We start from the raw sequence: 17,180 nt of genomic DNA, 5'->3' as shown, positions 1-17,180 counted from the left end.
GAACAAGAGTCGGTGACTTTGTTGCAAAATACAGTTCAACAATCTTTATCCTCTCTTCCACCAAAAAATGCTCGTAGTAGTCCATCTTGGTAGCAGATAAAAGTTACTCTGCAACTCACCTGAAAAAGAAAATGAAATATTGATTTCTCTCGAAAATATGAGTCTTTATTTTTGTCCCTCTTTTTATGTGCCACCCTGTAGATAAATTCTTTTGGATTTGTTTCACCTCTCTATTATTACATAATTTATGTTCATGTTATTAGTTGTTTAGGCATATGTAGGAGAGCCTTACATTCTGAGGGTTTTGCTGAGGGACAAAAGTAACAGACATCAGTGCCACAGGAAGGATATACTATTCTATTGAAGGATTCAGGTTATGCCAAGGGTGCAGTCAAGGGGCACCGCTAGGGATTTTGGGCCCCATGAAAAGAATCTGTGCAGGGTCCCCAACAGAGCGGCAAAAATTCCTGTTCTGGGCCCCTCTCATTCATGGGCCCCTAGAATCCTTCTCCTTTTTCCCCCCTTATCGGCACCCCTGGGTCCAGTACACTGAGTCTGATTTTTCAATGAAATTAATAAATTTTTCTGCTTCTTTATTACAGTGATGGTGAAACGGTTAGAAATATAACAGCCATTGTTTGGGAAATCTTCTCAGAATACAAAAACAGGTAATTTTGCTGGCTTAATGTAGGCTACATGCTTATTATTTTTTGGGGGGGAGGGGGATGCATTTTACAAGTTGGTCAAGAAAATGTGTATATACCATATGTAAGACCAAAAGGGTCAAAATGGTTGTTTGAAGGAAGCCGGTGCTGCCTGGACACCAAAGGAGAGAATAGTTTAACCCTTTCCATCCGTGACGCAGACGTCAGCATCACAGTATGGAAAGGGTCAAGAGGAAATGGAAGAGAATTAATCCTCTTCTAAACCTCTCAATCCTCTCAATGGCAAATTACCCTCCCCCTCTTCATCACCATTTCCTGCTGGCAGCTCACATAACTAGCTTTATTTGATACCCTCTAGTGTGACTATTACACGGTGTGTTGTGATGTAGATTTCTTGACTGTTCAGGGAATTCATACTTCATACAATATGAATAAAGAAACAAAAAAAACTAGCAGCTACTTTTTATGTTGCTTCAAGAACATTGTAAGAAGACAATACGTGTTCTTTAAGAGTCAACCTGCATTCTTCTGCTCCACTGTTATTTGAGGAACCTTAGCCTGTTTAATAGAGCTTTAAGATTCCTGTTTGTTTTCAATCTTTCACGCATGCCACCATGAAATTCAGCAGAAGAGAGGGGCAATACATTATCTTTTCTTTAAATCAGCTAGTATTTCAACAGCTGGTGTGGCAGTCACTAGGCAAGCGGCTCAAATGCTGGCTGTGTTAGCACAATATATCTAAGTATGGCCTTTCATCTCTAAGAAAAATTATTGATCTTGTGGTCTTCTCTTACAGGAATGAAAGAGGCCCTACAAAGTGAGTACTATTGCTGATGATTTATTGGTAATATATTTTATTTAACCTAATAATGTGTTTACAAAATCGAGCCCCATTCATGGTGTTGATACTCTTTCCTCTTATTATTATGTGTCAGAATTCTTCTAAAGTTACATCATGCTGTTGACTTCCTCTACTTTGTCAAATTATCTTAGATTTTAATCTTTTTATTAGTAAAAAAAATAAAAAAAATAAAAAAAAGTACTTCATATACCCTCTTGTTCTTAGTTGTACAGTATAAGTCAGCGGTCGGCAACCTGCAGCTCTGGAGCCGCAGGCAGTTCTTTCAAGAGACCTGTGCAGCTCCTGTCACCTACTTAAAAAGTCCAAATTATCATAGAAAAAATGAGAGCATATACGCTGCAGACATTAAGCAGCTCTCCCAAGAAACTCTGGAGCAGAAGTCACTTTAAAGTTTAAACCCACCATGGTGACCAGATATATTTAAGTACATTTAGCATGTTGTTTAAAAGTACCGGTATGTAATATTTGTTCAGTCGTGGTAACAAACTTTAAAAGATTGACAGTAGGTTACTGACATCATATTAAGTTAAAGGATTGGCTTCATAAATATAACAGTTTATTTTATGACAGTTGCAATAATATTTGTTATTATTACTATTATTATTATTATTATTATTATTATTATAGTGTATATGATTATCTTGTCTGTGGTTATGGTGTATAATGCCCATATGGAGGTGGAAAATTTTAATGTTTCGTAATTTCCATTCATAATTTGCACTATGGCTCCAGCAGCACTGCTTTTCTTCCAAGTTTGAAGAAACTGTCTCTTCTCGAATTATGGGTTGCCGACCTCTGGTATAGGTCTATGTAGCTAATGAATCTTATGATCTGAGTTGACTTGCTTGCTAAGAGAGATTGGGGAGGTGAGAAAGAGGGTGTTCAGGTGGGGTGTGATAAGAAACCTCCCAAGGGAGTGAATACACAGAGCTTTGGAACACCTAAGAGGGAGAGAGTGACTTTAATGAACTCACCAAACAGTAATGTAGCAATTATATCCATTCATCACTGTTTCGAGTTAAATGTTAGAAACGCATCAACTCTGCTCTCTAAAGGAAATTATTAATCATATAATCTCTTAATTTCAGTAAATTATTAGAAGAAAGATTAGAAAAGGATCCAAGAATGAAGAGGCTTTATAAAAAAGTGTAAGTATCACTGCTGTTTCATTGTAAATACAGTTCATTATTCATGATATTTTTCCATCTTCTTACTATGAATCTTTGAATCCACATATTCTTTTTTAAACATGACTATCTAAAGTTTCATTGTACTGCTTATTTCCTGTACTACGTTAGATACATACAGCCTGTGGGATCTATTTTTCTTTTTATTATTTCATAATTCATGTCTTATTGTAGGAAAGCCTTACATTCTGAGGGATTTGCTTGCCTAGAGGGGATGGGGAGATGCCAAAGAGGGTGTACAGGAACAAGAGAGATGATGGCTGTGTGAAGGCACCTGCCAGGAAAGGGCTTGAACAGAGACTTAGAATACTTTAGAGGTGGAGAAAGTGAAAGGATGTAAGATCTAGAACACAAAAAGCAGACTGTATGGACATGAGAAAGTACAGAATCTTGTGCTGTGGCCTCGCCTTCAGAGGGATAAAAGTAACAGACATCAGTGCCACAGGAAGGATATACTATTCTATTGGAGGATTCAGGTTAAGCTGAGGATGCAGTACACTGAGTCTGATCTTTCACTGAAATTAATCAATCTTTCTTCTTTTCTATTACAGTGATAGTGACACGATTGGAAATATAACATCCAAAACTTTGGATATTATCAGGTATTTTTTGCTGGCTTCATGTTTATGCATGCTTTTTTTTTTTGTGTGTGTGTGTGTGTGTGTGTAAAGGCATGTGTGTGTGTGTGTGTTTACCTAGTTGTGATATACGTGAAAGGAGCTACACTCGTATTGTGCGTCTCTATATCTACTATAATATAACTTGGCCTTGAATCTATGAATCATCTTCGCATGGAACACATCCTTTTCCAGGACACTTCAGGCCTCTACTACTCTTTGTGGAAAGCTGTTCTTAATATCTCTTCTACAGGCATTCTTTTACATCTTCCTTCCATGGCTTCTTGAGTCTCTTGTGTCCCATGTTATTAGATCTTCCTTGTCCACTTTTTCCATCCCATTCAACACCCTATACACTGCAATCAAATTTCCTCTCTCCCTCCTCTGTTCCAGTTTTGGTAAATTCAATCACCTCAATCACTCTTCATATGTTAAGTCTCTCAGTCCTGCAACTAACTGAGTTGCTGCCCTCTGAATTCTTTCTACTCTCCTTATATTCAACTTTGTCTTCAGCAACCACACTGTTGCTGCATATTTCAACTTTGGGTGTGTAGTGACACAACTAGCCTGATGGGTGAGCCTCCCATAACTCACTCTGCCAGCAGGGTACCTCTATGGCCAACTGGTAAAGGAGTGGTTCTCCCGTTACGCTGGTCGCGGGTTCGATCCCCAGCTCCGGCAAAACCTTTCCTTGTCTGGATTAATTTCTTGTGTGTTTCGTTACACGCAGTGGCTGTGTGGGAGTATAGTAAAAGAGCAAATTCTGGCATTTCAGGTGTATCACTGTCACTATCAACTTCTTCATCATTTCCTTATCAAAATATTGAAAAACAATGTTATGTTCCTCACTAGGTTGTATGTCTCACATACAATTCTGTGTAGTATGTGTTTCTCTGGCGACAAATTAATCCCAGATCCTTTTCCATTGACTTTTTCTTAATGTTTTCATTTCCTATTGTAAGCTACCTGAAGTTCTCTTTTTCCTTTCTCCAAATTCCATCACACTGCACTTTCTGGTGTTAATTCCATTTCCCATCTTTGACTCCATTCCCATATCCTGTCCAGGTCCTGTTGCAGTGCTTGACAATCTTCTTCACTTCCAATCTTTTTAAGTAACTTGACATCATCAGCAAACAAACTCATATAAATGTTGACTCCCTCCATCTTGTTCATCATCATCATCATTTCGTTTAACATCCGTTTTCGCTCTTCCTGAGCGGTTGGAGGCTTTATGGCTCTCCTCCATTCTACTCTGTTTTCTGCCCGATGCTCAACCAATCCCATCAATGCCAAGTCTTCCTGTATACACCTTCTCCACGTTTTCCTAAGTCTACCAACTGGTCTCCTTCCTTCTACCTCCAATCTCTCCAAAACTCCCAGCACTGTATCCTCCCCTGCTCTCTTTACATGTCCAAACCATCGGAGTCTTTCCCTTCTGAGCACTGTTTCCAGGTCCTCTACTCCACATCTGTTAGCTACATCTGCACTGGACACCCTGTCTTGCCACTTGATCCCCGCCACATACCTCAGCATTCTGTGATCACTTGCTCTCAATACCTCCATCAATTTTCTAGTTAAAGCCCATGTTTCTGCTCCATACAACATCACTGATCTCATACATGCTTGGTACACCCCTGCTCTGCTCTTTAGAGGGATGCTACAATTCACAAGTAAACTAGCCACCTCCCTCCACTTTAACCACATTGGCGCCACTCTCGCTCTCACTGTCCTCTCCACTCCTGTCTCACAGTCCAGAACATCTCCCAAATAACAGAAATGTTCTACCTCATCCAGCTTTCCTCCATTCACCTCTAATTCATCCCTCTCAGTTTCTTGTCCTTGCTGTCTCCTTATGCAAGCTGGGTATGTAAAATTCTACACTCCTCTTACATTTCTGAGGCCTGAGCATCTAAGGTGGCACCACTGCCTGCAACATGTACACAAGACTGAATTTACACCTACTTCCTTCCCACAGCATCCACATGGATATTTTCCTGATTTAATCTTTTCTCTTGCTTTTTTTTTCCAGTCACCTTGTACTTTGTTTTTTCCATATTATTTTTCAAACCTCTCTCCTCCATTCTTTCCTTCCATTTATTAAACTTTTCTTTCACTTCTTCTGCTGTCTCTGCATTTACTACCAAGTCATCTGCAATCTGCATACAGCAGCTCCCATGGTGCCTCTCCTCTTGCTTCCTTTGTTACCTCCTCCATTACTGTTATAAACAAGAGCAGGCTAAGGGCAGATCCCTGGTGAACCCTCACTCCAATTTCGAACTCATCTGATGTTCCCACCACTGCTTTCATTCTCGATTTTGTACCTTCATATAGTCCCATCACCGATTCAACCAATCTTTCTGGTACTCTTTGCCTTCTCAATGCCCATCTTATAATTTCCCTTGGTACTTTGTCAAATGCCTTCTCTAGATCTACAAAAACATGATACAATCTCCTCCTCTTCTCCATAAACCTTTCCTGAAGCCCTCTCATAGTATATATTGCTTCAGTTGTTTATCTCCCAGGGCAAAAACCAAACTGACATTTCTCAATTTTTATTATCCTTCTCAGCCTCTTCTCCACAACTTTTTCATATACCTTCATGCCATGCTCCAAAAACCTTATCCCCCTATATTTACCACATTTCAAAGCATCTCCTTTCCCTTTAAAAATGGGTATAGTGTAGCTTCCTTTTTAGTCTTCTAGTATCTCTCCCTGTTTTAATACATCATTGAACACTCTTGTCAATTCCACCACTCCTTCCTTTCCTGCTGCTTTTATTAAATCTACTGTTAGCCCTGTAGGTCCTGCTGCTCTACCATTTTTAATTTCCTTTAGTGCTTCTTTTACTTCCTCTTCCGTAATTTTTCTTGTGGGCCTTCTACTTTTTCAGTCCCTCCATCTTGTTAATGTAAATTGCAAACTTGACCAGAGCCAGCACCGACCAAAACCAGAGAAATCCCATACCCATCTGAGACTTTCCTGTGGCCTAACCACGGGTGTAAACATGCTGCCTGGCCCCGGCACTTCTTCCATTTTCACGTTCTTTATTTGTCAAAACTGCACTTATTAGAGACGAGACAGCACTACAGCCGTGTGTGTGTGTGTGTGTGTGTGTGTATTTACCCAGTTGAAATAGGTAAATACACACACACACACACGCACGGCTTTAGTGCTGTCTGTGTGTGTGTGTGTGTGTGTGTGTATGTGTGTGTGTGTGTGTGTATTTGTGTGCATGTATGTGTGTGTGTGTGTGTGTGTGTTAGAGTGGGCTGAGAAAATGTGTATGTGGCATGCAAAGTTCAAATGTTTGTATTTTGGTATGGAATTGGTTCATGGTAAACATATCAAAGAAAAAAGGATGTATATGCTACTTAAAATTTCAAGAAACATTTATGGATCAAAAATGTATGCATCGCTGAATGTTGATGAAGTAAGAGCTGAGAAGGAAAATAACTTATCTTGTGATCTTCTCTTACAGAAGAGGTATTCGAAATAACTTCCCTTGTTTCATCTTCCGGACAAAGTGAGTATCGCTTTTAAGTTATTGGTAATAGATTGAGTCCAATTTAGATTGTCAATATTCTTTTCCTCTTTATCATTTGTTTCAGAATTTCTATATTCTTCTCCAATATACATGACTGTCCAGTTTCATTATGCTGTTGACTTCCTCTACTATGCTCAGTAAAATATCTCTGATCTAAATTACCTTTATTTATTATTACTTAATATGTCTTTTTGTTTTTAGTTGTACAGTATAGATCTCTGTATCTGAACCTCATGATCTGAGGGAACTCTCATGCTAGGAAAGAATGGGAACGTGACAAAGAGGGTGTACAGGAGGCAGACACATGGGGGATGTGAGAGTGCACCTCCCAGGGAGGGGAATACACAGAGTTTTAGAATACCCAAGAGGGAAAGAGTGTAAGAATGGAGGATCTGTAGTGTGGAGGGCAGAGGGTGTTGGCATAAGGAAGTGGTGCTGAGGCTTGCCATTGGGGGAGGAAAGAATAACAGGCAGTCAGTGTTAGTAGAATGTTGAGTGTGAGAGGACACAGTGAGTAAGAGAAAGTGCTGACCAGTGTAGTATGGTCATCCCCTTGAAAGATATAGGTATGATTAACATCAGAATGCCAGGGAGTCTTTGGCAGTAGAATAGAAATTGGTGCAACATTTTTTCTTTACAAGAGGCTATATATGTTTTAGACTTTTTTCTTGCCATCACATTTATTCTAAGAACCAGGAGGTTACTAACTGGAATTGGGAAGCCTTTTTATAACAGATGAAAAAATAATCCTAAACTGGATGGAACCATCTAATATGACAGCTTTATACATCTTACATACAGTGATGATATTAATAAGGCCACCACAACCTAAAATGGACAGTGAGCCATTCAGCGCTCCTCTGAGACATAGGGATGTGTTGGAGGTGAATATTTGTTCATCTCATTGGCTTGTTTGATTCCTTTTTCTTGTGAGAGATAACAGGAACAGACATCAGAGAAAGGTGGATGAGGAGAGAGTTGAAGATTCAGGGTTAAGCAAACAGTAGTTTAGATGTTAAGTTTGTTTTTGCAATTGACTAAATTTTTATTTATTTTTCTGCTTTTTTTTTACAGGCGTCAACTCAGGAATAGAAAAAGGGGAAACTCTCAGAATAAAAGTGAAACTACAGAGTAAGTGAGTCTTGGGAGAAAATTATGTATAGTGGCTGATTTTTGTGTGTGTGAGTATTTATCTATTTGTATTTACCTATTTGTAGTATACAGGGCCTGAACTCAAGCTTGGTCAGTCTTGTCTCCCAATATATATTTGTCCAGATTTTCCTTCATTTTATGGACACTACCTGCTTCAACAATGTCTTTGCTAAGTCCATTCCATGTATCCACACTCCTGTTTGGAAAACTGAACTTCTTTAGGTCCTTTCTCAATTTCTTGCTGTGTGCTCTTAGTTGCTTCCTCCTTTCCAGCTTGATTAAATCATTGCTATCCAACACTTCCATTCCACTTGTATTCCTGTACAGTGCTATCATGCAGGTCTCCTCTTTCTCTTCTTTCTTCTAGTGATGGCAAGCCCAGTTCCCTCAATCTAGTCTCGTATGACAGGTGATAGTTTTAGTACCATCTTGGTTGCAATCCTAAATCCTTTTGAGTTTCCTTATGTCCTTTTTCTTGTGTGGTTACCAAACAACCACTGCATATACTCTAACCTTGGTCTAATCAATGTTGTTATTATTTTCTTCATCATGTACCCATCTAAGTAGGTAAATGCCACTCTCATATTTTGAGCAAACTATATGTTTCTCTGAATATCTTATTTATGTGCTGCTCAGATGTCAGAGTATCTTGCATTATGATTCCTAAACCTTTTTCTTCCTTCACTGTGTTGATGATCGTCCCTCCCATCCTATACACTCCACTTGGTCTATTTTTACTTTAACCCATTTTCATTGTCTGATATTTCTTTTCATTGAACTCCATTTCCCATTCCATTAATGTGTATTTCATTTAAATCTTCCTGCAGCTTATTACAATAATGCTTATTTTTCTAAGCTGTTTGGCATCATCTGCATACATACTCATATAACTCTACTTTTTCTAGCATATCATTTATGTATATTAAAAACATTATTGATGCTAACACTGATCCCTGTGGCACTCCACTTGTGACCTTTACGGGGCCATTCTTCCCCATTGCTGTAGTTTCCAGATTAACCTTGTCAAAAACTTTTTTCAAATTGAGATATACACAATCAGCCCACCCTTCTCTCTCTTGCACCACATCTATTGCTCTTGAGTACAAACAGAGTAAGTTAGTGACACACGATTTCCCTTTTCTAAATCCAAACTGTCCTTCAGTTATCATGTTTTCCTTTTCAAAATGTTCGACCCTTTGTTTTTTATTACACTTTCACAACTCTTGCACATTACACTTGTCAAAGAAACTGGTCTATAATTTAGTGGTTCAGTTTTATCTCCACTTTTATAAATTGGTACAATGTTTGCTCTCTTCCACTGTAAGGGCACTTTTCCTGTATTTATAGAGCATATTATTATGTCAAAGTGGCTCCAATAATTCATTTCTACACTTTTAGCACTTGTCCCAAGATGCCATCCGGTCCCATTGCTTTCCTTCCATCTAAGGTTTTCATCAGCTGTATCAGTTCTCCTTTATCAACCTTTACATGATTCAGTTTCCCCTCATTGCAATTTACGAGACCCCAGTCAAAGTCGGTTTCCTCTGTAAACACTTTATGAAAATTTTTATCTAATATTTCTGCAATTTCTTTGTCCTTTTCATAGATTACGTTTTTTTCCTTTAGCCTTTCCACTCCTTCATTTCTTTTTAACTTCCCGTTTATGAATTTATAAAACAGCTTTGGTTCTTCTTTACATTTAAAAACTATTCTTCTTTCAAATTCAGCTTCCTCCTCTCTCCTTATTTTCACATATTCATTTCTTGCTTTTTTATATTTGTCCCTATTGTTCTTATTTGTTCTTTTCTTTAAATTCCTCCATGCCTTATTTCTATTTCTTCTTGCTGTCTCACTCCTCCCTCCAAACCATGTTTTCTCTCCTTTAGTTTTTACTGTGTAGAATGGAACATATATCTCTATTCCTCTGTTGTAAATATTCATAAAAAAGTCATATTTCTTTTGAATATTAGTACTCCTCTTCATATCAGTCCAGTCTACCCCACCAAAGAAAGTCTTGAGTCCAACGTAATCTGCCTTAGCATAGTTTTTCCTTATAAGCCTCTTCTCGATATTCACATCCTTCCAAAGTTTTCATCTCCAATAGTTCATGGGCGCTCTTTCCTAAGGGCACTCATGACTGACTCCTTTATCCAACTCCACATTTTTTGTGAAAATTAAGTCAAGTCATGATGGTTCTTCATCCCCTCTCAACCTTGCACCCACTTCATCATCAGGTTATCTGTTACCAGCTTCAATAATTTACTTCCCCAAGTATTTTCACCACCCTCCATTACAAAATCTTCCCATTTCACTTCTTTGCAATTGAAGTCTCCTGTTAATATTACCTTTTTATAATTTTTTAATTCATCTGTCTGTGCCCATATTGTATTTTCCAGCATAGCATTATATCTTACTTCATTTCAACTTTTGGTTTTAGGGGGAACATAGGCTGTTATTATGTTATTCTTCTCTCCACCTTATACCTGTACCTGCACGGCCATCACCTCTGCACTGTCATTTCCATATCTCACTTCAGTCACTTTCAAGTTTTGTATCGTTACTCCTCCTCCCTTTCCTTCTTTCCTATCTTTTCTCCAAATGTTGTACTTGCTCTTTCCCTCCAGCACGAGTTCCAGTTCTTTTACAAACTTTGTTTCAACTATACATATACTAATATCTGGATCACTCTCACTTAAATAATCAGTTAGTTCAATTTTCTTTGATACAAGACCATCTATGTTTGTGTACGCAATCTTTAAACCTTTCTTCCCTTCTCCCTTTCTTTCCCCTCTTCCTATCAACACCCTTACTCCCTCTTTTCGCTTCCTATCCACCACTTCTTCAGTTTTTTGTTCTTCATTCTCCCCTAAAATTTCTTCTTTGCTTCTTCTGATCTTTCATCATTTCTCTTTTTCACTTCATCTATCATTTCCTTTACTTTCATTCTTTCATCCTCTGACATATTTCTCCTCACATATATTTGATTCAGAGTTGTTTAGTTTCCATGACCTATTTAGTATAGTTTCTGTTGCCATTTGGGACCTTAGCTTTATCTTTAGTGGTCAGTTTTTTCCTTCCTCATATCTTCCCAATCTAGTTATTTCATCTACTTTTTCCTCTAACTTTTCCTCCTCTTTAGTACTCATATTTCTCAATACACTTTTTACCTTACTCCTCTCATAACTCTCTGATCTTTCACTTTTTTTTTCTTCCTTGAAACCAAACACCATAACACACTTTTTTTCTTTTCTGCCATGTCCCTCACCATTGTTTCTCTATTTTTCAGTATATTCACAACTTATTTTTCTATATCTTCCCTCTGTTCCTGTTGCTGTTGTTCTAGAATTTTCCTAAAGCTCGTGTGTGTGTGTGTGTGTGTGTGTGTGTGTATTTACCTAGTTGTAGTTTTACAGGGCCTGGGCTTTACACTCATGTGGTCCCATCTCCGTATCTACATTTATTCAACTTTTCCTTAAAGCTTTGCACACTTCTTGCTGATACTACATCCTCACTTAGTCTGTTCCAAACCTCTATGTTTCTTTGCAGGAAGCTATATTTCTTTATGTCTCTCTGTAATGCCAAAATTAAAAATACTTAAAACTACTTTTCCTCCCTAATTTCTATCTTTCCTGTACATAATTAAATTTTGGCATTACATTTCAAGCATCTTCCCTTCCTCAATTTTTTACTATGTCCTCTTGTGTTCCTAGTGGTAATTTCTTCTTTTAGTAGTAACTCCTTGTTGTCTACTTCTTCCATTTTGCTCAATAATTTGTAGATTTGCAGTAGGTCTCCCCTTTCTCTTCTTTGTCCTAGTGTTGGTAAGTCCATTTCCTTTAGTCTTTCCTCGTATGTCAATCCCTCCAGCTCTGGAGCCATTTTTGTTGCCATCCTTTGTATTCTTTCTAGTTTCTTTATGTGTGTCTTTTTATGGGGAGACCACACTGCCTCTGCATATTCCAACTTTGGTCTGATCATAGTGGTAATTAATTTTTTCATCATATCCTTATCCATTTAGTGGAATGCTATTCCTATATTTCTCACCATGTTATACGTATCACCGATTATCCAATTAACATGACTCTCTGGCTGTTTGCTATCTTGCATCATTACTCCCAGATCTCTCTCTTCGTGTACTTTCTTTAATGTTTCACCATCTCCCATTTTATATGTCCATTTTGGTCTTCCTTCACTTTTCCCATTTCCATAACATGACATTTCTTCACATTGAATTTCATCTCCCATTCCATACTCCACTTCCAAATCTTGTTTAAGTCTTCTTGCAGAATTTTGCAGTCTTTAATGTTTCTTATATGTCTTAGCAGCTTTGCACTGTCTGCAAACAGGCTCATATAACTATTTACTCCCTCTAGGGTTTAGAAGATGGCAATTCAGTCACTTTCTCTTCTGTAGGAAATTGTAAATCTTGTGGTTTTCTCTTACAGAGAAAATAAAAAGAAGCATGAGAAAAGACAGGTCAATGATGAAGTAATAAAAGAATTGAAGGAGAAACTTAATGAAAGAAAAGTTGGCGCTTCAACTCATCAACAGAATGGGTGAGTATTGCTGGTGATATGTACCACGAGTTGCTTACTGTTTCTCTTGTTCATTCTGATAAGTTTAAAGCAAAAGTCAACACCCACCTGTCAACTCATTAGGTAGTGTTTCCCCCTTCCTATTTTCTTATCATTCTCTATTCTTACCTGTTAATGTCTCCTTAATTTTTCATATCCATGTCTGCTAATCAGAGGAACTCACTTTGGGTCTGCATCCATTTTTTATTTTCCTTTGATGGCCTTTTATGTATCTCAAGATTAATAATAATAATAATAATAATAATAATAATAATAATAATAATGGTAATAGTTGGGGAGGTGGTGGCTGAGTGGTTAGCGTGCAGGTGTGGTGAGCCGGAGGACTTAGTGTGGACTAGGTTCGAGTTCCCACTGAATCACGCTGATTTTTCAAGTCCTCGCTAAGTGACTTGAGCTTACCCACATGCTATCTGGATCTTCAATCAACCTTAACTTCAATGGCTTTGGTCAAGAGGAGCACCGGGGGCCAGCATGGTCCAAGCAAAAGTCAAACATCACGGCAGCCACTATAAATAACATTAGCCTGAGCCACAACCAATCTGGGGCTGTCCATAAGGCCCCTCAAGAAAGCCTGCCAGCACTACAGGCAGCACACACACACACACACACACACACACACACACACACACACACACACACACACACACACACACACACACACACACAAATAAGTTAAAATAAATAATAATAACAATAATAATGATAATATTAATAATAGGAATAATAATAATAATAATAATTATAATAATAATAATAACAGTGATAATAATAGGAACTATAATAATCACTATAACAATACCACATTAATTTTACTCAATCATCTGCTTACAGAATTAGTCCAGTTTATTGTGTGTTGATATTTTCTTTCGTTTTACTTCATCTCTGAATTTATACCTATACTCTTTTTCACACATGGCATCAACATTTTCTTTTGTTTTTAACATCAGTGCTACATTATATAAATTCTCTTGGATCTGCATCTCCTCTTTGAATCATTACTTTGTATGTCCTCCTGTTCTTAGTTGTACATTATAGGTCTCTGTAGCTGAACCTTATGACCTGAGGGGGCTTGCTTGCTAGGAGGGAATGGGGAGGTGACAAAGAAGGTGTACAGGAGCCAGACAGTTGGTGGGTGTGAGAGCACACCTCCCAGGGAAGGGAATACACAAAGCTTTAGAATACCTAAGAGGGAGAGTGTAGAAGAATGGAGGGTCTGTAGCATGGAGGGCAGAGGGCAAGGGTATGGGCAGGAGAAAGTGTCTTCCCCTTGAGAAAGGAAAGAAGGGCAGGCAATCAGTGTTAGTACCCACTGAGTGTGAGAGGTACAGTGTATGAGCAGGAGAAAGTGCTAGCCACTGTAGTATGGTGATCCTCTTGAAAGATATATGAGGAACAACCTCAGAGAGCTAGGGATTCTAGTTGGCATTAGAAGAAAGAAAGTATGAAAGAACAGAATGGAGTGTTTGCATGTGGAGGGCAGCAGAATGTGGGGACTCGTGTGCTGGGGCCTCCTCTTGAGAGAGGTAAGAGGAACAGGGAATTGGTCTTTGTTGATTGATAAATGTCATTGAAAAATATAAGTTTAACCGAGATTACTGATAATTAATTATGTATTTTCTTCATTTTCATGAATATATTACTCACTCTCCTATTTTTTTTTTTTACAGTGATATAAAGAAAAAGAGTATATTCAAGAAAATCAGGGACTCCTTCAGGAAACCTAAGAAGGGCAAAACAGACAGGTATTATTGTTGGCTTCACATATATACCTTACTGTTTATATATTTATATGAGTGTGTGTTTGTATTTACCTCTTTGTAGTATGCAGGGCCTGAGCTCAAGCTTGGACAATCCTGTCTCCTAATCTGTATTTGTCCAGCCTTTCCTTCATTTTATGGACACTGCCCGCTTCAACAATGTCTTTGCTAAGTCCATTCCATGTATCCACACTCCTGTATGGAAAACTGAACTTCTTTATGTCTCTCAAACAAGTCCCCTTCCTCAATTTCTTGCTGTGTCCTCTTAGTTGCCTCCTCCCTTCCATCTCAATTAAATCATTTCTATCCAACGTCCATTCCACTCGTATTCCTGTACAATGCTATCAGGTCTCCTCTTTCTCTTCTTTCTTCCAGTGTTGGTAAGCCCAGTTCCTCTAATCTAGTCTCGTATGGCAGGTTTGATAGTTCTGGTACCATCTTAGTCGCACTCCATTGAATCTTTTCAAGTTTTCTTATGTCCTTCTTGTGCCATATACTCTAGCCTTGGTCTAATCAATGTTAGTATTTTCTTCATCATGTCCCCATCCAAATTGTGAAATGCCACTCTAATATTTTGCAGCAGACTATATGTTTCTCTGAATATCTTATTTGTGTGCTTCTCAGGTGCCCGTGTATCTTGTATTATAATTCCTAAGTCTTTTTCTTCCTTCGCTGTGTCGATGATTGTCCCTCCCATCTCATACACTCCACACGGTCTATTTTTACGCCTGCCCATTTTCATTGTGTGACACTTCTTTTCATTGAACCCCATTTCCCATTTTTTACTCCATTCATGTATCTCATTTAAATCTTCCTGCAGTTTATTACAATCATCCTCATCTCTTATTTTTCTAAGCAGTTTGGTGTCATCTGAAAACATACTCATGTATATAACTCTTTGCTTTTTCTTGCATATCATTTATATACCGTATGCTAAAAACATTATCAGCGCTAACACTGATCCCTGTGGAACTCCACTTGTGACCGTTCTCCATTCTGACATCTCATCCTTCAACACAGTTCTCATTTCTCTATTTGCTCGGTAATTTTTCATCCATTCTGTCATTTTTCTCCCCAATCCTCCTCTATTTTCTAATTTCCACAGCAGTCTCTTATGTCGTACTTTATCAAATGCCTTTTTTAGGTCCAGAAATATGCAGTCCGCCCATCCATCTCTCTCCTGCACCATATCTATTACTCGAGTAAAAACATATTAGGTTTGTGACAAGATTTACCTTGTCTGAATCCAAATTGACTTTCATCTATTGTCTTCTCTCTTTCTAGATGACCTACCCACTGTCTTTCAATTATCTTCTCACACAGCTTGCACATGATGCTTGTTAGAGAAACCGGTCTATAGTTCAGAGACTCTTTTTTTTTGTTTCTGCTTTTATATAATGGAGCCAAATGTGCCCTTTTCCACTGTACTGTGTGTGTGTGTGTGTGTGTGTATTTACCTATTTACCTAGTTGTAGTTGTGGTATACGGGAGAGGAGCTATGCTCCTACTGTCCTGTCTCTATGTTTTCTATAATCCAACTTTGCCGTAAAATCATGAATCGTCTTTGCGTGGACCACATCTTTTTTCAGCCCATTCCAGGCCTCCACTACTCTTTGTGGAAAGCTGCTTTTAATGTCTCACCTACAGGCTACAGATTAAACTGAGGTTGTCTGTATGCATGGGTTAGGGAATGGGTAGTATTTAATTATGATATTTTAAACTACTATTAATTAAGCAAATAATAAGGACTGGGGAAAGAGGGAAGAGAGGAGGAGGATATTAATTTAATTAATAATTGCTTGGTGAGGAAAATTTAGTTAACAAGAAGTAATTAAATTTTTCTCAATCATATGCTTATTGAGTGAGTCCAATTTCTTGTGTCTTGATATTTTCTTTCTTTTTACTATTTCTTTGAATTTATACCTATAATCTTCACACATAACAAACATTTTGTTCTGTTGTTCACTTCAGTCCTACTGGATGCAGTCTCTTGGATCTGTGTCTCCTCTTTGTTAGAATCAGTGCAGAGGAGGATGACTAAGATGATTCAGGGGTTGAGAAACTTGCCATACGAGGAAAGACTCAAACAATTAAACTTGCATTCTCTAGAAAGGCAAAGGGTGCGTGGAGACATGACCGAGGTTTATAAATGGATGAAGGGCTTTATTAAGGGAGATATTCATAAGGTTTTGTTGGTAAGAGAACTGGGTAGGACACGAAGTAATGGGTTTAAACTGGATAAATTCAGATTCAACAGGGACATAGGAAAAAATTGGTTTACTAACAGGGTTGTGGATGAGTGGAATAGGCTTAGCAGTCATGTGGTGAGTGCCAATACAATTGTCACATTCAAAAATAGATTAGATAAATTCACGGACAGCGATATTAGGTGGGGTTAGATACACGGGAGCTTAGGGTCAAAGGAGCTACCTTGTATAGGCCTACCGGCCTCTTGCGGACTCCAACGTTCTTATGTTCTTATGTTCTTCATATATCCTCCCATCCTTCATGGTACAGTATTGGTCTATGTATCTGAACCTTACAATCTGAAGGGCCTTGCTTGCTAGGAGGGAGTGGGGAGGTGAAAAAGAGGGTGTACAGGAGCCAGACAGGTGGTGAGTGTGGAAGGACACCTCCCAGGGAAGGGAATGCACAAGAGCTTTAGAATACATGCGAGGAAGAGAGTGGAAGAGTGGAGTCTATAGCATGGAGGGCAGAGTGCCTGGGCTAAATTAAGTGGGGACTTGTGCTGCGGCCTTCCTTTGAGAGAGATGAAAGGAACATGACATCAGTATTAATAG

At 38.4% G+C, this 17,180-nt stretch overlaps 1 protein-coding gene across 4 annotated transcripts in view; it reads left to right on the top strand.

Moving 5' to 3' along the window:
- LOC126998082 (protein FAM50A-like) overlaps window positions 1-17,180 on the top strand; it is a 33,352-nt gene that overhangs the window by 14,704 nt on the left and 1,468 nt on the right. For 3 of the 4 annotated variants that reach the window (XM_050859461.1, XM_050859459.1, XM_050859458.1), the window contains 8 exons: window positions 603-668; window positions 1,462-1,482; window positions 2,616-2,675; window positions 3,266-3,316; window positions 6,810-6,854; window positions 7,950-8,006; window positions 12,473-12,583; window positions 14,290-14,364. In XM_050859461.1, the coding sequence (XP_050715418.1) occupies window positions 603-668; window positions 1,462-1,482; window positions 2,616-2,675; window positions 3,266-3,316; window positions 6,810-6,854; window positions 7,950-8,006; window positions 12,473-12,583; window positions 14,290-14,364 (486 nt within the window). Of the gene's footprint in view, window positions 1-602; window positions 669-1,461; window positions 1,483-2,615; window positions 2,676-3,265; window positions 3,317-6,809; window positions 6,855-7,949; window positions 8,007-12,472; window positions 12,584-14,289; window positions 14,365-17,180 lie in introns of those variants that run through there. The other variant, XM_050859462.1, reaches the window with a different exon arrangement.

The sequence above is a fragment of the Eriocheir sinensis genome, chromosome 13 (genome assembly GCF_024679095.1).
Source record: "Eriocheir sinensis breed Jianghai 21 chromosome 13, ASM2467909v1, whole genome shotgun sequence".
NCBI classification, from domain to species: domain Eukaryota; kingdom Metazoa; phylum Arthropoda; class Malacostraca; order Decapoda; family Varunidae; genus Eriocheir; species Eriocheir sinensis.
Note: the sequence above shows the minus strand (reverse complement) of the source record. Positions and strands in the feature narration are given on the sequence as shown.